At 35.6% G+C, this 23,703-nt stretch overlaps 2 protein-coding genes across 2 annotated transcripts in view; one reads left to right on the top strand and one right to left on the bottom strand.

Moving 5' to 3' along the window:
- VRK2 (VRK serine/threonine kinase 2) overlaps positions 1–20,646 on the top strand; it is a 48,699-nt gene extending 28,053 nt beyond the window's left edge. The window contains exons 8-12 of the mRNA XM_070947494.1: positions 4,515–4,635; positions 10,397–10,455; positions 14,198–14,379; positions 19,271–19,435; positions 20,407–20,646. Coding sequence (XP_070803595.1) covers positions 4,515–4,635; positions 10,397–10,455; positions 14,198–14,379; positions 19,271–19,435; positions 20,407–20,646 — 767 coding nt within the window. The remainder of the gene's footprint in view (positions 1–4,514; positions 4,636–10,396; positions 10,456–14,197; positions 14,380–19,270; positions 19,436–20,406) is intronic.
- The window catches only part of FANCL (FA complementation group L), a 48,022-nt gene continuing 44,541 nt past the window's right edge, over positions 20,223–23,703 (bottom strand). Inside the window, exons 12-14 of the mRNA XM_070947506.1 lie at positions 21,595–21,711; positions 20,962–21,033; positions 20,223–20,728 (exon numbers count right to left, since the gene is read on the bottom strand). Coding sequence (XP_070803607.1) covers positions 20,693–20,728; positions 20,962–21,033; positions 21,595–21,711 — 225 coding nt within the window. The 3' untranslated portion in view covers positions 20,223–20,692. The remainder of the gene's footprint in view (positions 20,729–20,961; positions 21,034–21,594; positions 21,712–23,703) is intronic.

The raw sequence follows: 23,703 nt of genomic DNA, 5'->3' as shown, positions 1-23,703 counted from the left end.
CAATTTCCCAATCTTTTTCAATGAGAGACCCACGGAAAGTACACTGAAGTACTCCAATTGTAATATAGCTTTATTGATTAGTCAATTGACCATATCAAGAATATTGAAGTAGTCAAGATTAGTTATACCCGAAGCATGACTTGTAAGACCAATTGCTTATTCTATCCGGGTTCAGAATATATATATATATATATATATATATATATATATATATATATATATATATATATATATATATATATATATATATATATATATATATATATATATATGAAGCCTTCACTTATGAGAGCAAGTGAGGCAAGAGTGAGAAAACTTTCAGAACAGCCAATCACTTGAAGTGTAACATTTGCTCTGCCATTCACCAACAGAGAAGCTGTTTTGTCCAGCCACCCTGATTTTAAAGTAAACTGAGATCCTTGACAGCAAGAGACATCCTGCATGATAAAAAAATGTTTTTAATTGAAAGTATGGGGGGACGGGCACATTTTTCTCTTGACTTAATTGCATACTGAAGCTATGATTTAACTGAATTTATGATTCTGTGAACATAATGCAGAGATAGGCAGATCGTTTAGGTGATTTTCATGGTGATGGTACAACACATTTTTGGAGAAGATATCACCAGTCTAATCACAGACTGTATTGGTATCTCCTCCAACCTGATACTCTAATGTTGTTGCAATAGAGAAACTGGCTTTGAGGGAATAGCATCTGCCCAACATTGCACTGTAAATTAGGTATGGAAGAGGGGTTTTTTGGGGGGCTTATTGTGGAGAGTTGCTGAATCTGTTACAAGGACCCAATCTTGTACATGAACAGCCTGATGAGTTTACTCTTCGTTGGAATCCCCCCTCCTTTTTTTTTTTTTTTTTTGCATCTCTGCAAGTGTGGACAGGATTTTCTAGCTGTGATATCAGAAGTTTGATGTGCTTTCAGTGCCAAGGAAATATTAAAATAAGCATGCCTTTAATGCTCTGTTTTCTTTTTGTATTAAACTTATTTGCTTAGGCTTTTGCTATAGTTTTAAGTTATTTATTTTTATGTAATTTGCTCTTTTGCTCAAATAGGCAAAATGTACTTTAAAAATAAATATAGTCTGTTTTTTTTTTTTTAAAAAAAAGATCTTTAGAGAACTGATTTCTACTGACCATAAAAATAATTCTGTCCCATTCAGAAATATATTGTAAAATATTTCATATAGAGCCCCTTGCAGATAAGGAAACTTCATACTTAATAGCAGAGACTTCTTGTATCACAGTTGTTTCTTTATCTAATTGGTCACAGACAAAACCAAGGCAGAATTATAAGAGGCAGAATTTACCCTTCCTCTTTCTTGGTCAAATTTTGATCCATGTAGAGAAATGGTTACAGACTGATGTCATCAGAAGGATTGCTGGGTATTTTAAAACTGTTGCCGAGTTCATTTTCTTCATTCCTATGCAAGGCTGCATCTCATTCCATGCCAGGATTGCACTATTTCTGAAACTGTTGCCAACAATAGCTTTAATTCCAGGAACAGGGCATGTGTTAAACTCCCAGTTCTATCCCTGGCACCTAAGTTGAAAGCAAAATGGCACTAAAAAGCACTAAACACTGGACAACCATTTGTCTGAAATGGTATAGTGATGGTATAGTAGTGAAATACTCGTGCAGGGGGTTGGATTAGGTCCCTTCCAACTATTTATGTTCTATGTTAAATTTGAAAGCAAAAGTTTTCAACTTGCTAAATTTATTGCCACTTTTTGGGATAAGGTAAAAGTGGATTGTAACATGTAGAAATTTAAAGTACATCTATACTGTTAAATGACTACCACACAACAATTTTTATTTGACTTAGAATTATTCAGGAAAACACTCTCCAAAGGAAAAGTTAAGCAGTCAAAAATAAACATTCTACACTTTTAATTTCACCTATTTTAAAAATAAATTATTTGGGAAAAACTATTGGTCTTTGGAAAATACAGTATCTATTTTTCATAGTTCCAGTTGAAAAAGCCTATTTGCCTACAGAAAGTGACCACAACCTGATTCTAAATGAAAGTTGGCTTTTTGTTAGCAAAATATAGGCTTGCAAAAGTGTTAGATTATAGAGAGGGACATTTTTCAGACATGAAATTATTAAAATTGTCATTTCGTTTATGACATCTTAAAATGATGTAGCATGTTATTTTCTCCTCTTACATACAGATTTACCTTTTCTTAAGAATAAAAATTGGGAACTCCAGTAATTCTGTTTCTGTTCCTTATCTTTGACAATAATATTTAGTATGTAGATTTTATCAGAGTTCTATTAAATATAGGAAATAGCAGCCCTTTCTCTTTTTCCTAAAGATTGAAGAATTTAGAAAACATGCTAATTTCCAAAATATTGTGACTCTATAGATTGTTGTTGTTAGTTGCGAAGCTGTGTCCAACCCATCGCGACCCCATGGACAAAGTTCCTCCAGGCCTTCCTGTCGTCTACCATCCTCCAAAGTCCATTTAAGCTCACGCCTACTGTTTCAGTGACTCCTATCCAGCCACCTCGTTCTCTATAGGTTAACATGAATATAAAATAACAAAGAAAAATGGGCTTGTACATCTAAAATTTGGAAAATAAACAATGCTTTGTTTATTTGTTAACAAATGCTTATTTGTTAAATAAGCATTGTTGCTTATTTACAGAATTGGGCAAATTGAAATTATCTAATGTTTCACTTTTGAAGCTACAGATCACTAAGTGACTGGATATTTACTATGAATTAATTATAATATGACACTTTCCTTATAGATAAGAAGTACAATTTCTATAATTGTGACAATTCTTGTATAGGAGATTAGCTATGATATCTCCATATCTGTGGTATGTTTTTTATTAACATTTTGAGAATTGTGAAGTGATTGTGTTAGGAGATAGCACTTATAAACATAGATGGGAATACAGTCATTTGTTTAATTTTTATTATTGGAATTCACCTAAAATGCTACAGTGCAATTGTATATGTGGAAGATTGACTTTGTTTATTTTAATATCACAAGCAATGCTTTTGGGTTTGGACAGAATGAAAGCTAATTTAGAATAAAAGAGACCCTCAAGACAATAAGAGAGCATTCTGGTAGATTGAAGGGACTTTCATAATCCAGTAGTTGAACAGCAGTTAATATAGACAGAACTTGTAGGAATTTATGTGCTTTCATCATAAAAATGACCTGTGCATATGTACTGGAATGGATTTAGTTCCATTAGACTAGGCTTCCATATTTTATAATCAAATATTGTGTTCCAGAGTCACCTGAGAAATTTTGGTAATGAAATACAGAACTTGTTGGGTCAGTGATGGGAACATCCTCTCTGGGACATTAGATCCCATCCTGGATCTAAATTGCCAGATTCCTAGTGCAGAACTATGAATTGGAAAAAAACAGGCTTTCCTGATACAGAGACTTCCAGATATCTTGGATTATAAATACTGTCATCTCTACCAAGCATGGATTTTTTTTATTTCTGTAGTGTTATCCTCTCCCCATTTGTTATTGCAAAGTTGAGAACATCGTTTTGAATGTATGTACAATGCATATATTCATTCAAGTATAGAATTCTGTCTTTTGTTTAGAAAAATTTAGAAAAAAAAGATTGTTACGTGTTGGTATGTGCATGTGTGTGTTGCTTCTCTTGCAATCCTAGCTCATGAGTCTAACTAATGTCTCCTGGAGTCTTACTTTATCTTTAATAAAGTGTTTAGATGCATGTTGCTAGAAAGAGCCATTGAGAAACTTACATATCTTTAAGACGGCTTGCGGTTTACACTAGCTCTGCTATTAAATTCTACCTACCATAAATGGTTTGTTTTTAATAATTTGGAAATAAAGCTAGATTTAAATTGAATGAGCACTTCAGTCAAAAAGAGCCAAGGGATTTATGTTTTCAAGCTATGCAAAAGCATTCCTGTCTCTTTGTGCAGATATTTTGCTGCTCAAGTTGTAAGCCCACTAGAGGGCACTGTTGTCATGCTGTCAGCCATCAAGCATCTCTGGTTTACTGGAGCAGGAAAGGCCATCACTGTTTAGTCTGCTCTCGAAGGGTCTCGGCATGACCAATGTGGACCCCATGGACTTCCTGGAACATGTGTTAGCAATTTAGGAGCAGACATTTATTTCTTTGTTTTACTGCCTGGCTCTTGGAAAAAAGTGTTGGTGCCGGGTTATGGGCTGTCTGGATCATGTCAGAGGCCATGGGGATCAAGTTCATGTGACAGGGCAAGCAAAGGGATGGAGGAGGTGAGGAAGCTGCCCCTCCCCAGGAGCAACAAATCGCTGCCTGTCTGTGGACTGCAGCCAAAAGACAGGCCTTGCGGAGTTCCTGGGACAGCTGAAAAAACACGGTATAATTCTGCCCGATTCCCTCTTTTGCTGAACTAGTGCATTAGTTTTCTTTCTTTCTTTCTTTTTTTTAAAGAGGTGGTGGTGGTGGTGATGATGGGGAAGCTAGCACAGTAATCATTTCTCATTCCTCCTTCAAATCCCCAATTTAGCACCATCCCGAAGAGGGGACCTTGAAACCTTGGGCTACTGTATGTTGCAGTGGATCTGTGGAAGTCTACCCTGGGAGCGGAATTTGAAGCATCCCGAGGCTGTGCAGGCTGCAAAAACAAAGTAAAAAAACTAGTGTTATTTATTTAATTATATATTCTCCTCTAACTCTGCAAAGCAGGACAGGTTGAAAGGATGGGGTATATATTGTATGTGTGCAGGGATCACACTTTGTAAAGAATTAATTCCTCGTTTCCCCGTGCCCTCCCCAAAACAAAAACCACCTTCAGCAAATCAAAGCAAACCTAAGTATAGCTGTATGAAATAAAATCCATTTTTGGATAGAAAGCATTGGCCCCTAAGTTACATTTCTGAAAGAATTACAAGAATACAGTCAACATTAATGGTGTTTATTGCTCTTATTTTAATTAATACTTGATCCCCTTTTGTAAAAATCCACTGGAAAGCAAGCTCCTTATTGCTGAGGGAGTTAAATGGCTTCCCTCTCCTCTTTTGTATTATCTGTGTTAAAGGACAGCAGCTGGCAACTTTAATGAAGATGACAGGAGAAGGTTCTGCTAAGCTGCCAGGAGGTTCACAGATGAGGCCTTTTCTTGACGAAGCACAAATTCTTTTGCAGTTGTTGCTCTACCTACAAGCGAGTGTGGGTCAGATTGTGATCAGATAACATTAATGCATTCCCAGTCACTGGAAGGGGATCCATGCAGGGTTGTGCTTGTGTTAGGCTCCAGGATTAATCCCCAACTTTTCTTAAACAATCACAGCCTAGAGAACTCTTCTGAGGAGCCTCATAAAGTAGACATTCTGATTAATTTTGCTGCAGATGTGCTATATGTATTCACCTATGCTTGGATCCCATTTGTTCTCCAAGGAATATATTCTTATGAAACTTTTGAAACTTATTTTTCAACGATAGGGGTTACATGCTGTCACAACAATATTGTGAGATGGCCAGTTCTGAGCACCCCATTGCTTAAGTCTATCCATCCTAACTTCCATCCGTTTTCCGCTACTCTGTAGTGCATATCTCTTTAATTTAAATAGATGAAACCAGTCTGTACAGGAGTGTTTCTTGACAGCCTTAGATAGCTAAGACAGCTGAACTATCTTAGTGTCTTGAATCTTAGTGTTTTGAATTTTTAAAATACAAACTAACCTCTGAAATACAATCCTGCAGCAAAGTCTCATTGAATACAATTGGACAATTATTGGTTGCAACTACAATGTTCTATTTGTTTGAGAAACTTTGTATAATTACCTTTAATTTGAATGGAACACATGTTTGTATGTGACATTGATTACTATTGGATAACAAAAAAAGGTTGTTGATAAGTTGTTGTGAGTGTTATTTTTAAGGTTTGGTACCTTGCTTTTGAATGCAATTTTATTTTCCCCATTTATTCCCTTCTTTTTAAAGGGTATTTTCAGAAAGGCCATTTGTAAGTGTGAAAATCAAAAGGAAACTGGAATTCCACCTGCTTCCTTCCCTGAAAGCATGTAATTAGCCCCAGCAAAATGGAACTTGTGTGGCAGGCTCTCTGCCCTTACTGTGGGACCTATGTAAGTGAATTATTGGGCCCCACACAGGCAGGTTCTTGGCTCATAATATACCAGCTATGCTGCAGTGGAGGGTTACAAGTGGCAAAGGCAGCAAAGTTTTAAATAGGGCAAGTCACAACAGAGGTACACAATAGGGATGGCTTGTTCTGAAGAAATCAATCTGCACATTCAGTTTGGCACTGGCTCTCTGCAGAGACAGGGAGGGAGGTTAGCCTGCAGGCTGCAGATAATACAGATTGTATCTGTAAATGTTGACTTTGTACAGTATTGTTTAATATTTCCTCCTTTAAAACTCTTGATCACTACAATTCCCCACTACCTGCCTCTTAATGCAATTCAGTATTCAGTCAATGTAATCCTTAAAAATTCTTAATTCTACACTCAACTGTTAACTCCATGAAAGGATGGTACATCTCCTTCCCAAAGTCCCTTTACATTATACGCACACATATATGCTCTTTGAGATTCTTGATATTTTACTAAAAAAATTAAACATCATTTCCAATGTTTATCTTGCTAATGTGGATTGAAGAACAAATTATAGACCCATGTTTTGAATGCCAAGATTTGGTTATTCTCAAGTTAAATACTTGGGTAGTTATGAGTTCTCCATTAATCTGATTAACTAGCACACTTGGTATGAGGCAACATTATATAAATTAACTAACCTAATGCAGAGAAAAGGTTTTGTAAATCTGTATATCTCTTTCACCCCTTTCAATTCTTATATGAAACATCTTTATTTTTATTAGAAAGGGTAAATTTTTTGTCAGATAAGATGCAGTATTAAGCCAAATGACTATATTGGGTATTTGACAAGTCAATTAATTGGATTTTGGGCAAAAGGAATGAAGAAAGCATCTGCTGGAGAATTTGTGAAGTTAAAGTTGTCTGGTGTTAAGCCAGCTTTTTGCCAAAGATGGCTTGGATTCTAGCAGGTATTAGTCTTTCTGGAATGAAAAGAATTATTAGCTTAAACAACAGGAGGACCCCAGATTTGGTACAGACAAGCTAGTCTATTTCACTTAAAGTATTAGTGCTGCAGATAGTTCTTTGTTAACAATGACAATTGGCACTGAACTGGAATTGTACTAAGTAACATAATTATATAGTGTGATGTCATGTGACCACACCATTTAGCAATAAAGTTCCAGTTGCCGTTGCTAAGCAAACACTGTGCAAGTTGTTAAGTGAGGACGTCATATACCGCTTCCTGATGGCTACCCATTGACTGTTTGTGGGAAGCTAGCAGGGAACATCGGAAATTGCCATCATGTGATTGCAGCCTATTGTGATGTTGAAATTGTGAGCCAGACACTGATCACTGTCATGTGATCACAGGGATATTGCGAGGGCCAGAACTGATGATCAATCATGAATACCGTTTGTTGAGCACTTTCACAGTTCCAAAAGTAGTGGTTAAACACCTGTACTTGGAAAGAAGCAGCTCCTCATAATTTGGCACAACATAGATCCCACAATGGGGCGTAAGCATAATGTGGTACATTGATTTTTAAAACAATTAAACAAGGACAGGCTGAATGTCTGTACAGGTAGTCCTCGACTTATGACTACAATTGAGCCCAACATTTCTGTTGCTAGGTGAGACATTGATTAAGTGAATTTTGCCCTCTTTTACAACCTTTCTTGCCACAGTTGTTAAGTGAATCACTGCAGTTGTTAAGCTAGTAACATGGTTGTTAAATGAATCTGGCTTCCCCATCATAGCATTTTGCTCCTTATATTTGCCAAAATCTCGGCATCGTATGGGTGTGTAAAAATCTTGACCTCGTATGGGTGTGTATTGTGGTGACTGGTGCAATGTCTATCCTTGTTATCTGGGATTAGTGTTCACATGTGAACGCTGATGAAATGGATTGTGGGCTTGATCCTTGCTGTCCTGGCATTTTAGGGAACCCAGCAATTAAAAGGAATGAAGTTTAATATGTTATGTGAAAATAACTGATAAATCTTTAAGTGGCCTGGTGAAGCATATTGGGTGGATGGGATAGAGAGTGCTGGATAGAAGCAAGTGGAGGCATATCTGATTCTTGGGATTCTAAGTTCTTTGCCCATGGCAGCTCTCATACTGGACACCACAATAGTGGATTCAGAGAAAAATGAGAAGTGGGTCAAGAGGAAAACTTAAGCATCCATCAACTTCTTTTTTCCCAAATACTTTTCTTGCTATTTTCCCAGGGTCTGCTGTGGTTGTCTAATCTAAAGCTGCATGAAAGCTGAAGTAAAGAAGTTGTTTTCATGGTGTATTTCCCTGTTATCCCTGGAATATGGTTATGGGCTAGAACCCAGAAGGCCCACCTTAGGCACAAAACCAGCTGAGTGACCATTAGCCAGCCTCTCTCTTTCAGCCTTAGGAAGGTGGTGATGGTAAACTTCTTTCAAAAAACCTTGCCAAAGAAAACCACAGGGACTTGTCCAAGAAGTTGCCAGGAGTCAGAACTGACTTAAAGACACCTAGATAGATAGACAGACAGACAGCAGTAAGGAAGGGAGGTTGACAAACATCAATTGCCTTGCCCCACCTAAATGGAAATGCTTTGTACTGACAAAGATATTGTTGGGATAGCTACATCAAATTGTCTGCCTCTGATTTAACCAATTGCAAATAATTATTTGAGCGCTCTTAGTATCTGTTTTCAGATCTGACAAACATTCAGCGTACATGAGCCTTTTTTAAGGGAGCAGCAGATTCTTACATTTAGAGACCTGCTTGCACATGGACTATTTTATTCTTTTGGCTAGTATGCTTTCCCCTCCCTCATACATCGCTAGGTCCATATCTAGACCAGTAGGAGGCATTTGGTTTCTTTTGCCTCTTTCTTAGTAAGTTTAGTGATATTGTGTGTGTTTTTTTAACTGTAGGACAGAACTTCCTATCAAAGCTATGCTTAATTACTGGCCAGTCTTGCTCTGAAAGAAAGCAGATGATATAGACCAGGGGTCTCCAACCTTGGCAACTTTAAGACTTGTGGACTTCAACACCCAGAATTTCTCAGCCAGCTTTGCCAAGGTTGGAGACCTCTGCTATAGACAATAGGTCTGCTGTTGAATCTTCCTCAGATTAAAGAAATGATAACTTAAAACTGCTGAATTACAAAAGTTTTCTTTTTTCATTTCCAAAGCTACCAAGAAACAAAGCTTTATGCAAGCATTTAAACTGTGAAATTGATTACTGTGAAAGATGGTGATCCGTCTCTCTTTTGCTTGATGTGCTCAAGCAGAGGCTGGGCACCCTCTGCCATGCATTCTTTCCTTTGGATTCCTGCCTTTGAGGCATAACGGAACTGACAGGGATCTAGACCAGCGATCAGTACAGTACATTCCAGTAGTAAAGGCTATAATGTGTTTATTCTGGGCTACTGAATTTGTGTATGGGAGTGTTTGTGTGTGTGTGTGTGCACTTGTTTTAGCACAGAAAGATGTGGATGCTGGGGTGGATTAAGCCTGTATAAGCAAGCAATTGACAAACATGTTGACTTCAGGCCAGCTTCTGAATAGTATGACACCTGCCAATGGTGTCAGGATAGGAGATGAAAGCCACTAGAAACTTCCTGGTGAAAAACAGTAAAATATTGGGAGCATTGAGGTCCATTTTTTGGTCTGTCTCTTTTTAAATATTTTAATTTTTCCTGTTAAAAGTAATATTTTAGAGAAGATTTGAAGGCTGCGATATGCATAAATCCCAAGGTTTTCTCAGTCCTTACCTTGTAGAAATAATTTAAAAGGTAGAAGAGGCACATTGGTTTGATTCGTAGGTAGGCATAATTTTTGCTATAGCATTCTCTGCTATTCAAAAGAATGTACAGTTTAACTTAGAAATTTATTAAGCAAGAAACTTTCTTGATTTGGTACAATTTTGGAATTACCTTATTTTGGTATTCCATACACTTACTTGAGAATAAGCCTCACTGAATAGAAATAAATAGGAATAGCAAATTTATCAAATACCACTAGTGTATAAAATCCATTTATGAGCAACAAGGAGGAATTAGGTGAACTCTTTAAAATGTGGCTATTAATCTATACTCTAATAGGAAAGAAAGCAAATTTATTCTGGGAGGAATTTCTTCTCTTACAGTTACAAAAAGTTTGGCAGGAGCTCTTGTGAATTTATTTTCTTGGCCATAATTCTGTGTAGTCTAATATCTGTCTGTAAAGAGTTAATACAGAAGAGAGGGTGATTTGCTAACTATTCTTGGTTCCCAAAGAATTTGTTAGCTTCCAAAGGGAGGATTACCATTTTGCCCCCAATCTCACAAGTGGCTTATTCTTATGGTTCTAGGCTTCTTGATGAACTGCCTGATTCAGTAACAAGGTGGGCTCCTGCAGGAGAAAACTGCGGTAAGTGTAAACACATGTGAGCATTATTATATTTCTCCCTTGAGGATGGCCACTCAAATTGCCTAGTTTATGACTCCAAATGGCCAATATTTCTATTTTAAACTTGGCTTGAAAATGCTGAAAGGTGCACCTTCACAGTGGTAGAGGAGAAAAGGATATGCTTCTGTTTCCTCCAAGCTTACAAAGCTATGGATCTGGTCAAAATCTTTTCCCCTGACTTTCCTGCTTTTGCCATCAGCATACTGCAATGCCTTGTAGAGCAGGGGTGTCAAACTCAATTTCATTGAGGGCCGCATCAGGGTTGTGTTTGACCTCTGGGACAGGGTGGTTGTGGCCAGAGTGGGTGTAGCCAGCTTGACATCACTCTGGTCAGGGGTACCTGTGGCCCAAGTGCTCTGCCAGCGAAAATGGAGCTCGGGAGGGCCAAACGTGAATCCAGCCTGCAGGCCTTGAGTTTAGCACTCCTTTTCTAGAACTACCATGAATGAAAAGAGTCTCTTATGCCTTTCATAAAAGTGAACTAGCCTTGATATTTGGTCACCTGAAGTCAAGTTGATTTAGTGTTTTTCTAAAAGAAAAGAGTGGTGTGTACTTTATAGATATGCCATAGAGATGCCTCTTTCAGTGAGAGATAAAGGAATAGATGGCTAATGTTATTTTTTTTGTAAAATACCAAAATCACACAATAGGTAGCTGATTATGGTTTTGAAAGGAACTTAGAAACAAGCGGATACTAAATATCATATTTATTCTTGTCTTGTTAAAGAACAGTGTTGCTGCTAGGTTGCTATCTTGCTTCTGTTTGTTCAATTTAACTTGCTCTATGATTCTGAGACAAAATGTTCACACAAGAAGTTAAAATGCAATAATTATATAGTATATACCAGCACACTGTTCAGTTTGGCAAAACCTAAAATATTTTGTTAAAGACATTTAAAGCTAATTTGGAAAGAATGATTCTGCAAAATGTATGTTGCTGCAAAATATATATGTTATTTAAGAGCACTTTTATATTTCCTAATGTTGCCAGCATGGAATTTGCTTTTCTTTGTAGGAGATGAAAACTGGTTCAGTATTGATACTGAGCATCCATCACAATCACAAAGCCAGTTTCCAATCACCTGCCTAAAATCCCATCAACCTGCATGTGATAATGGGTGGGGTTTTTTTGGTCCCATAAATGTATAGTGAATAGCATTTACCAAGACATGTCTACTTCCTTAAAGTTATTTGTTAGGAAAACTTTCTTTAATGCAGTTTTAAAATATTAAATAAATCACTATGAGTACATATGCTATTTTAATGCCAATTCCCCTTGCTGGAAACTCTTGAGTAATCTGTTTTAAGTGGCTTGAATTATTTGGTGTAATCAGCAAAATTAGCCACCTCTGGATTATGAACAGCAGTGGCATCAGTACTTGGTAATTCAAGTAAACAATGTCCATTGCAGTCTCCTTTAGAAGAGACTTGTTGACACTTTTAGAAGAACCAGAACCTAGTAGTATTGTTTCTATAAAAACAATTATTTTTCAGCAAGGTTTGTCCTATTGCCTTGAAAAGTTTTGCTAATGTTTCTAATAGTTCACTTGAAACAAATATTAAACTAAGCAGCCTATCACTTCTTACATTGCTCCCTAAAACCATTAACTATGGTACTTTCCCTGGATTAAAGATGAATTTTCCTCTAGTACTTTTTCTAATAGAGGTTGATTTAAGGACATGTAATACTGTTAAGAGATCAGCATTTATACATTTTGACTTGTCTGTGGCTGAATACCATCTGGTCCTGTCAACTGAATTTCAAGGAACTATTCAAGGAACTATTTATGTCACTATTTCAGAGTTTCTATGTGTATTAATTCAAATATGAATATTGTCATACATTTCCAGGATAATTCATTTAGTTTCTCTGCAGTGTCTTGATAATTTTTTCATGTCCCTGTCTCCTTTACTACCCAACCGTTTATAACTTCATTAGAAGGTATTTCTATAATTTTAATCATTAATGCTTAGTCCAAATTGGCCCACAATTATTATGTTGTTTGTTGTAACCCATATTATGTCCTTGCATGCCTTCTGAGTTTATATGCCATTCTCTTGTTTTTTTACAAAGGATTTTTTTTTTTTTACTATTAGCTTGTTTGATGCTTCACAGAAACTACTTTGGTGGTTTTTTGGGCTTGATAATATTATCTAAGTTGTGGTACACATTCTAGCAGGGTTTCCGGTTATAAGTTTGAATAACTGCAAGCATTCTGGAGAGATGGTAGCCTTTCATTTATTTTTATTTTTTTGACAAGTTTCTTACATTGGACTTCCCTATTTGACAAACCCGTTTCCATTTGATTTACTAACACCTTATGAAATAAAAGGATTAAGATGTCCTCAGGTTGATCCATTTTTGATGACTAGACAGGTTTTTTTTTTAACGATTATATTGATGTAATTTATCATTACCTTTAGGATTTTTTAAAACTTCCAATAAGACTACAATTCTCTGAGTAGTCTTCTCTCCAAGCACTAAGCAGGGCTGAGTCTAGATAACCTTTTTAACCCAGGAAGATTGGTCAGGTGCTGCCGTTGGCTGAGACCTTATTTTATCTTTTGGATCTCATTAGGCTTTATATCTCGTTCCCCTTTGTTCAATGAATAACTGTATGAAGACAATTGTTCTGGATATCCCCTTTATTAGATGTGGAATGCACATTTTGCAATTTTCTGGGAAGATTACTATTTCCACTTTACATGAAATATCTCATTTTTTAATGTAACATTCAGATAATCCTAACATTTTTGGTGGGTTGTTTGTTTGAAAAGACTTGCAATATAACCCTGAGTGGCTCACAAGAATATAATAATTTATTTATAATCCACTTTTGGAATTTGTTCTTAAGTCGGGGAAAAACACCCATCCTACAGGTGTAATAGCAGCCACATCAATTGCATTTTTGAATGTTAACACTACAAAAATGCAAGGAAGAGATCATAAGGCAAGTTATAAGAAGACAGAGATAGCATGACTTGTGCCTTGGATCAAATAGCCTCGACTGCAAATTGTGAATGTTTATTTTCTTTACACTGATGAACTTGTCTCCAATTCTTCAATATGCTTGTCTCCAATTCTTCTCAATTAGGTTAAGATACTAAGTAAAGGGTTTGCTCATATATACTCACCTTTATTTTAAAGGTATACATTTGCGTTTTCTATCCGTACCCCATCTTTTTTTCTTTTCAGATATATATTCAGATATATCCTCCTAGAATAAAATCTGAAATTCAGTATTACTAGCTCTATGCTCTGAGTTTGTACTTCATCCATATTTAAATGTTCATGTTACATGGCATGAAATAAACTGGTGTGTTTGTATTTATTAGTAGTCTTGTAAAAACATCAACTTTTTCAGCTACTCATTCCAAACTGTCAAGTAACTACATTAAGCTAATGCACCTTTAATTGGTCAATAGAATGAACCTAAGTGGGCCATGATGTAACCAGTGGTTATAGTGACATGAAAAGCAATATAAACTTTGCATTGTTTCTTTGAATTCTTTGAAGATGCCTGATAAAATATGTGTATTCTGTACAATGGAAAAATCTATAGTTGTCACCAAGGCATTTGATTAGACAATGTTGAAAGTAGAATGAGGGACTAGAGAGATACATATCTTAATCTAGTAAATACTTGTATGATTAAAATTAGATTATTTGTGTGTGTTAACTGGTCTGTTATTTTTTTTCCAGGTGAAATAGTCAGATTTTTAAAAAATGTCTCTAATTTAAGATATGATGAAAAACCTGAATATGAAATATTGAGGAAAATCCTTTTGAATGGCCTGGAACAAAAAGGAATTTGTTACAAGGAGACACTGGATTTAACCTCTGTTCAAACCTCTCTAAATGAATGCACAATTCACCACAGGAAAGTAAGTAATGAAACAATAAAGGTCAAGTCTAAATAAATAAGAGGTAATACATCTTGTAAGGATTAGTTAATTTTAAATCAAATTTAATATTTGGGGAAATTAAACTTGTGGAAGGAGTGTATGAGATGTCTTTTTCAAATTATTCCTTTTAATTGCTGAATTGAAAATGTGATAACTTTTGAGGGAAATGGAAGAAAGAAAAAATCAATAGAAGTAAGGATCAGAGATCCCTAATATGTCCTTAGCAGTTAACAGAACCCGATTCAAAAGCTACATAGGACCAAAAGGACCAGGTTTGTACATAGATTGAAGATCTCCATGAAATATCAAAATAGACTAGACTGGAGGAGGGGGAACGATTCTAGAAGGCGGCAATAACCAATTATGCTTTCGGAGGAACTGCATCAATATTTCCATGAAGCCGTTCAATACTAAGCTTGCTTTACAGGAGTTTCACTTTGGAAGAGCTTCGGATTATTGCTAGAGAGAGATTAAGATGCTGAGCATTTGTTAATCCAGACACTTGGAGTAAAAAAAGGACTCTGTGGCATCTAAGTAAACTGTAAAGTAGATTATGCTACATTTTTAAGCATTAGTTTCTGATTTAAGGTGTGGAACAAGCATTGTTCAGTGTTAAAGTGCTAAACCTTCTGAATAGATAATCTAGTACATTATTAAACTTTGACATTTTCTTGGATTGGTTCCAAAACAGAGAGTTAGTCAAGTTGGGGGATATTGTCTTCCTTGGAGCAGATATGTTTAATTTCATTTTCTTTCTGCATAATATAGTTTGTATTCTGTGGTATTTGTGAATCATCATGAATGCCAGCAACTTTCCACAGACCATATTTAAAGCAGTTACTTTTTATTGTTCCAACTATTTCATGTTCTCTATCACTAGCACCAACCTCGAGATTTTATTTTTTGGCCATATTTTCATTCTTGCCTTCCAAAAGCTCTATACTTGGATTATGATATGTGTTTCAATATAAATTAACTGTGATACCATAGTGCTCCTTATTTTTGTTATTGGAAACTTACAGTAATAGTAGTAGTAGTAACGCAGTAACAAATCTTTATTATTAATCTTGAATTAATATGATTAACAGCATTTCCCAACCCCAATTAAAAACATGAGATGGTTGTCTCTTGCCATATGGATAAGTCTGAAGTCTTTGTTGATGAGTATTCATTAAGGCAAGGTCAAGATGTCATTCAGTTTTAATATCCCTAGTGAACTTTGGACTGTCACAATAATATGTTAGTCAAAAAATGTGGGATGCAAACTAAAGTGACTGATCTGTTGTAAGATAAATGGTGATCCAAATCTTAGTGCACAGATGGTTTTGATTTGCTGAGTTTTGTAGCTGTTGCAACTGAAGACATAAAATAGCAGCCTAGTCATAAATTAGCTCTTTGGAAGCCAAACCTTGGCACCAAAGCTTTACAACCTTCAATTAGTAGCAAAAGAAGTATTTGAATGACTCTGGTATTGACATTGGTAGGTCTGCATAGTAATCATTCCTAATAGAAGAGAATCTCTGTTTGAGGGGCTTTTGCATGGCTAATTAACTACCACTGAGAATATGTAATTTTTTCATGATCTCCCGATTGTCACCTTTCTCTCATGATACAATTACATTTTATTGTAGCAAGTGCCTTTGGAAACCCAATTGTCAACACTATTTACGTTGTGCAGAAAAGCAGAACAAAAGTTCATGTTTAATAAAAAGCCACTGGATTTTGATCTTGGTAATTGCCAAGACTTTTTTTTCCAGAGTTTTATAGACTTTGGTATTTTTTTCATCACTTTTTCCACAAAGCAAAAAGCCATTTCCTTGCTGCTGTGGTTGCCATTTAATCTAAATTAATTGGAGCAGCTTCTTTTTGTATCTGTGATTGGTACAATTTTCTAAAGTTAATTGAAATATGCACATTTTTAATTAAGAAATCTTTTTGACAAAGTTTACTACTTCTTTCATCTGTAAACACAGATCTAAGTTATACTCAGTGATCCTATTAAAGCTATAGCAATATCCTTAATATTCTTAATAATTCTACTTTAAAAGCTCTTCTTAGACCATAATCCTCTGAAACAGTGTCCAAGGATTTATAGGAACTCCTCATAAAACGAAGCAGACTTCCATTCTCAGATTCAGCCTCCTGCCTCCTCATTCTTCTCCAAACTTTGGAAATCTAAAAGTTATAAAATGCCAGAAGAAAAACATCCAAAGATTCCCAAGTCTTATCAGTTTTCTCATGTCTAGGACTTGGGAGAAAATTTAGACCAATTTGCCTGCAATACTTATTTTAAATATCAGAAAATACTTTAACACCGTTAAGTGATCCTCATCACTTTACAATAGCTTCTACCAGTAAAAAGACACAGCCTGCATAAATGAAGTGTTGTGATATAGGTTGTAATTGGATATGGATATATACACACACTAAGTATAGAAAAACTATCAATTACTAAGAGTCACTTGATAGTGAAATTGGCATTATATAAACTTGATTAATGAATAATAAAATAAATAAATTAGTGGTGGATTTGGCTGGGAAGAAGGAATGGAATTCTAGCCAGAGGTTGTGGTCTGCAGACATTTTAGGCATGCCTGAGGAATTTTTTTTCTTTGAGCTGCTTGTTTGTATGTCACAATACACCTGCTTTTAAAGCAGTATTTTGTTTCAGTTTGTGCTTTTGCCATGCAAGATTGCAGTGGTGAGGGGGTTTTAGAGAAACAAACTTAACCTCATCTGTTACAATTATTTGCAACAACAATTATATTAATAAAATATTATAGTCGTGTGTGAGGAGGTGCAACATATATTCTGTGCTGGTATAAGGAAGGCAGTAAAACTAAAGGTCAGGAAGGGGGTGCAGAAAAGAACATTAACTTATCCCAGTTGTAATACCTATATGATTTCAATATAGGAATGGGTTATTATGTTTATGTTAGACAATGATTAATCTAAAAATGGAAAACTTACTTTCTGTGGGTTAGCTTAAAGCCTGCCTCAGGTTAGTGTTGACTCAGTGGCTAAGACACTGAGCTTGTCGATCAGAAAGATTGGCGGTTCGAATCACTAGTATAGGTTTCCTGTGTGAGCAGGGGATTGGGCTAGATGACCTCCAAGGTCCCTTCCAACTCTGTTACTGTTAAATCTTGATATGAAAATGGGGCATTGGGTTTGCTGTTTGCAAGTACATATAAACCTCATGACAAAAAAATGTCAATTGTCACAGCTTCTGTTACTACATGTTGCTAAAAACAAGCCTATTTTCAATAGAAAGCTTCCACTAATTCCAAATTTTATATGTGGGGGTCTATTCTTAGTCAGTTTTTACCAATGTAATTGTTTCAGATCTGTTCAAATAGAGAAAAAGAGATGTGCAATTCAGATTTGGGATTGAAGTAGGACAAATAATCTTCCATACTGAAGTATTGTAACATTGAATAATTTATATAATAACAATAATTTTGTACCAGGTGTATTTTACGTTATTTACTTGATATGTCATATATGATAGAAAATACAATATAATCCATTTTGTCCTGTCCATAACATACAAAAAAGATGGAAGATGATGCTTCATATTCCAAATATGGAGCTAGCAGAAGCAGAGATTTAATAATATTGGCAAGAGTTTATAAAAAGTAATTATTCCTTTAGTTTGTTATATGTCTGGTGTTTGTCATAATACAGTAAATCCTTGATTAAACAAATAAAGACACAGGGTTGCTTCAAAGCTGAATATTTGCTAAATGATGAATGGGATTTTTCTAGCCTAGAAACACTTATATGAAAGAAAAACATCTTTACCGATAGCAGTGAATTATTGCCTCAAGTCGTTCAATTTTGGCAAAACTCAGATTCTGGATATCTACCAGTTACATTAAAATTAGGCTTGTATTGGTGTGCTGAAAAATATGGGGATTGATACCTACTTAGATAATTTTAAAATCTCTGGCTTGGAGTATCTTTTTGTTAAAAAAGACTGGCATAAAAAAGAACACATACTCATTGCCCAATTAAAACGTTCCTTTTCCCCTGGTATTTGGAACAAAATTTTAAATCTATTTTGTAAAAATAGATTTAAAGAGATGAGAAATCTTTGCCCATTTTTGGCAAATAATTCAAAACTCTTGAGTGGAATGCTGGAATTGGAGATAAACATTTAAGTGTGTGCTTTATCCAGTGCATTTTATTTGATGGTCTTAGTGCATTGCCAATGCATCCTACTTTATAACTCTTACTCCATCTAAACATTGGTATAATTTGCTAATCTTTCCCATTCCTTTTGCTGTTACTGCTCTTTTCTAGGTTGCACAGCACAAATGCATTTTGCAGCTGTTCGGATTTCAATTCAAACAGCCTCCTGATGCATGTAAACCAACAGCTTTAATGTAATAGGAAATTTTAAAGGAAGTGGCATAAGGAAATAAAGAGATATTGCCTATCAATGTTATAGATAGATTACATTTAAAAGCTTAGAAAAATCTTTAGTATTTTCTCATTTGTGATACTGAAATTAAAATACAGTATGTTAGTTATTGACAAACTTGGTTTCACCTCTACTAAAGGTTACTAACAGTCACCTCGATTTCTCTAAAAAAAATACTGAAACAATTTTTTTTAAAGTAATGCTGCCTCAGGAAAGCAAATTGTAATAATCTTAAATAGCTGCTAATTTCATAAAATTGGTCTATTCCTTGCATGGCTGCATTAATGTTAGCAATGCTTTTTCTAGTATTGTGCATGATCTATTTCATGTTAGGACTCACTCAAGGTCTTTTAACATAAAACTAACTCAGTGGATGAAGGCTGCAGCAGTACTGTATCATTTCATGGATTGCACTCAGGATGCCTTAATTTGTACATTTAATAGGCTCATTTGCTGATGCCGACACTGAAGCAAGTTAAAGGACAAGAAAGCCAACTAGAGAACAAGGAGTTTTTTAATCTTAGAAAAGCCACTGCGCAAATGAAAAGTAGCCAAATACAAGATAAGCCAGAACTGGTTAGATTGAATAAGTTTACTCAAGCTTCAATGGTGAGTTTATTATGTTGCATTAAATTGTTTGTTAAAACCTTGTTTTTTTCATTTTACTTTTTTTCTAAAAGAACATGATGATAAATGGAAATCAAGTATGTATTTGTCTTGAAATAGATACTTTCCATGAATATGGGAATATTGCTAGAAATTACTATTAAACAAATAATATGGTTAATGCCCCAGACAGATGTTACCAGGGTTAACAAACCATTAAGAATAAATATTCTGTTCCATTATAATTAGTATGGTGTTTTCTAAATTTAAAGGCTTCCAGATTTTTACTCAAATCTTCTAAAATTTAAAAACTTCATTATATATTTATTACTCAGTGCAAGATTAAGATAACCGAGCCTGAATTCATATTGCCCATATAGTAAAGTCCCTACAATTGTAAATATTTAATATTTCAGTAGTGTGACTCATAAACTAAAACTAGTGGGTACCTAGGGTATTTAAAGGATATTTAAATACAATGGGTATTATGCCGTGCTTCAAACACTACGCATTTGGAAAATTGTAATTTTCCGTGATTATATAAACTAAAAATGTTCTGCAAGAAATAAATGGAAATGTTTGATTTGCATGTGGTTAGGAATGGGAACAGTCCTTAGACTTGTATGTTCTCCACACTTTATAAAAGTTGACATGTTAGTTTTCTAGTATATGATTATTCACAAAGTGCTTGTTTGAGACAAATTCCAATCTTGTCCAAGTGGAATAGCTATAACCCCCTAGCCACAGTTTGCAGCAAAACATTCTTAACAGAAGACTCTTCAGATACATCTTTTTGATCATTCCACTTTATTGTTTTAAAAAAAGAAAATGATGTAGTTACTATTTTTAGTTAGCTTTGGTAATATAAGGGAAGAACAAAGGGGAAAATACTTAGACAACCTCTCTAGCAACGAAGTACTGAACACTTGCTCTTAGACAAATTGCCACTAGTAATGTTTTGTCTTCTTTTTCAGGACTATGTAAAGTCATTGCCCTGGACAGATTCCTGCAGTTCTTTCCAGAATGTTGAAGAAAATTGTAGAGAAAATGGAATTACATATTCAGCAGTCCATCGACCAGAACGTGTTCAAAGTCTGACTAGCTGTTACATATGCTGTCCCTCTCAGATTGGGATGCATAGAAAACTGTTTCAGTATATTGTGGCCATTGTTGTACTTGTCGTCTTAATAATGCTGTCTCTCTATTTCCTTTGATACCTTTCCCAGTAAGTGCTCAGGAAATGCAGTTATCCATTTGTATTCAGATTTTCTTAGTAGATATTTTCAGTGTGATTTGCTGGAATAAATTTGTTTCCAAAGCAAAGTTATCTTATGTACAGATTAATATATAAATTTGCTTACAATATTTTCCAGTATGTTACAGATTTTAAACATTTGAAATATACACCATTCCAAGTTTAATGCTTTGTATACTGGGATGCACTATAAGCCTATAATGAAGTTTCCCATGAATTGCAATTGTATTATTTTCAAATTTATTTGGAAGCATTTTTATTCATCTTTGCTTACCTTACTACAATATGGGCATTCACCAAATATGACATTAAAACTCTGTCGACTTGAAGGGAGCCCACGTAACCACTGGAGAGTAAAACAAGGTGTTATTTGCTGCATTTGAAGATAGGAGATAGCTATGAAAATGTTGCAAACAGGATAAGCATCTCTCCTGTTCAAGGCTTTAAATCAAGAGTAAATTCTGATCCAACATATGTCTACGTCTGTCTGTCTGTCTGTCTGTCTGTCTGTCTGTCTGTCTGTCTGTCTCTCTCTCTCTCTCACACACACACACACACACACACACACTGTGTTATCTTTGGGAGTGAATTTGATTTGCTTAAGAAAACCAATTCTGATACTTTGGTTATATTTAGGGTTACATTTGTTTTAAAAACAATTCAAGACTCATCTAAAGGTAGAATTTGCAACAATTATTACTTAAAAGATTGAGGAATAAAATCAATAGCAAACAATGATGGATAACAGTGAGCAATAATATTCTATATCAGTATATATTGTTGTTGTAAAAATTTACTTGTTCTCTATTAAGCAATTAGATTCCCCTTAGTTTTAAAGTAGTACAGCTACTGCATGGAGTTAAATGCCTAGAACAAAAACAATATTGAATGCTTATGATAATCATACCTCATATAAACAAACTTGATGAAAAGATTGGCCACAATGAGAGTCATCACAAACCTGGTCTGGAATAGCCCCATCCAGACGATAAGCATAGCAAATACCACAATCCATAGAGAAGTCCTTAAAAATATAAAATAGAACTGTATTAGTGAGATGGCTGGGTTTAGTACGTGCACTGCACCCAAACCAAAGTTCATCCAGGATTTATGAAAAACACAAATACCAAAGGTTATACAATACACTAAAACAAACCAAATTACATGATGGCTCAACAGCATTTCTAAAATTCAGCAATTATGTCAAGTTGTAATACATGTTAATATTTTCTTTTTAAAAAATCATGTATCTTGACATTAATTTTATCATTTATATAGCACTGTACAGTATAACTTAAGAGTTTATGAGGCAAACTGGTTACTTATAATTGTGTTTTCAAGTAGCCATCTCTGAATTTATATACATGAATTATACATTTGCACGCAGCCTGTTTACATCCTCTATGGCTTATGCAATGTTTTTATAGGAGTCCTGCCCTATGCATAGCATTCATAACTAGTCATGCCTCTGCTGAATCTCTTCCTATCTAAAACTGACAGTGAAATATGAGAGGAACATCGAGATCTCAGAGTATCAAATGGGGAAGGATATCAGTTATCCCACCCACCCTGCTTTCCCTGATGCCATAACATGTTAAATGTTATGTGCACATGGTGTTTCTCCTGAGTGGGGAAAACCCTGGGAGACTCCCACCTAGCTGGGTCCATAAAAGAGGCAAACAAGCAGGAAAAAGCTTTGCAAAGCCAAAACCGGCCCACATAGGAGAAAAGAGCTTAGTAATATAGTACTAAACTATATTAGGGCTTAGTACTGCATTCTAATGCCAGAGAGGCTTCCAAACAAGCCTCCGTGCTTGGCCAGTGAAACTTGGCTGGGCCTTTGCCCCAACCAGATGGTCATCAGGAGATTGTAGACATCTTTCGAGAAGCCAGCCGCCTGCATGCAGCTTCCCCAAACCTTTCCATTACTTAATCTCCTTCCTCTGCCAGAAACCCATATTTCTTCAATAAAAAGTGGGAGGAGCAGACTTGAACTCCCCTCCCCCCAATTAGATGTTGAAATAACCACTTAATTTGCTAAATTTAGTGCTTGCCTGGAAAGAGGGTGACAAAGTCTCTTAAGTTATTTACCTTGATGATTCACTGCTAGACTGAAGAACAGAGGAAACAAAAATTTTTTCTGAAAAGTTGTTTGCCTTGAGGAGCCAAAGAAAAAGTTCAGCTCTAAAGAAAAAGCAGTTAAAGCACAAACATGCACCAAGTAAGTGGCCCCAGCAGAAGCTGAGTCACATAGGGAGCAACAAGCTTTCTAAAGTTTTCCAAGTCCTTGGTCATAACACAAGGACTAGGTACCTGTATTCATAAATTAACTGAAGAAAGGAATGCTCTTCCAATGACTACATCCCTCTGAGAACAGACAGAACAGAGCTCCAGACAATATTATTGGATAAAAGTGGAAGGCTTCTTCCAAGATAAGATAGTTCCCCTGAAAAATTCTTAAAAGGCAATTCTAATGGTCACATGTGTACTGAAGTTCCCATAATAGAGAAGACATTATTCCTTACTTAGCTTGTATCAAAAGTTTGATGATTGAAACTATTTATTTGGGAAATGCTAAGAAAAAGACCCTGAAAAGCCAAAAACAGTCACTGGATACTGTTTATTAATTCAAATCTATAGAGCTGCCCATCTATAGAGCTTTAGAGGAAAGGCTCTAAAGCTGGGAAAGATAGAACACACACACACACACACACACACACACACACACACACACACACACACACACACACACACACACACACACACGAAGTTGACCAGCAGCAAGGCAGATAGTTATAGAGGCAATGAATGCAGCACTGGATGATCTGAATAACCAGGTTGGAGACAAATTGTTATGGAGAAAATCTATGAGTTGACAAAGATTGAAGGCACATACTCAAAAAAGAAATTTCTGAAACATGGTAAGGAATTTATTCCCAAAAATGGATTATAGATGGGAGAAACTCTTGTGCCAACCCCATTTTGTGCTGTATCTTATCTGATTCCAAAAGGATGC

This window comes from Pituophis catenifer, unplaced genomic scaffold (genome assembly GCF_029215685.1).
Source record: "Pituophis catenifer annectens isolate HBS135680 unplaced genomic scaffold, rPitCat1.0.hap2 SCAF_1, whole genome shotgun sequence".
Taxonomy (NCBI): Eukaryota; Metazoa; Chordata; class Lepidosauria; order Squamata; family Colubridae; genus Pituophis; species Pituophis catenifer.
Note: the sequence above shows the minus strand (reverse complement) of the source record. Positions and strands in the feature narration are given on the sequence as shown.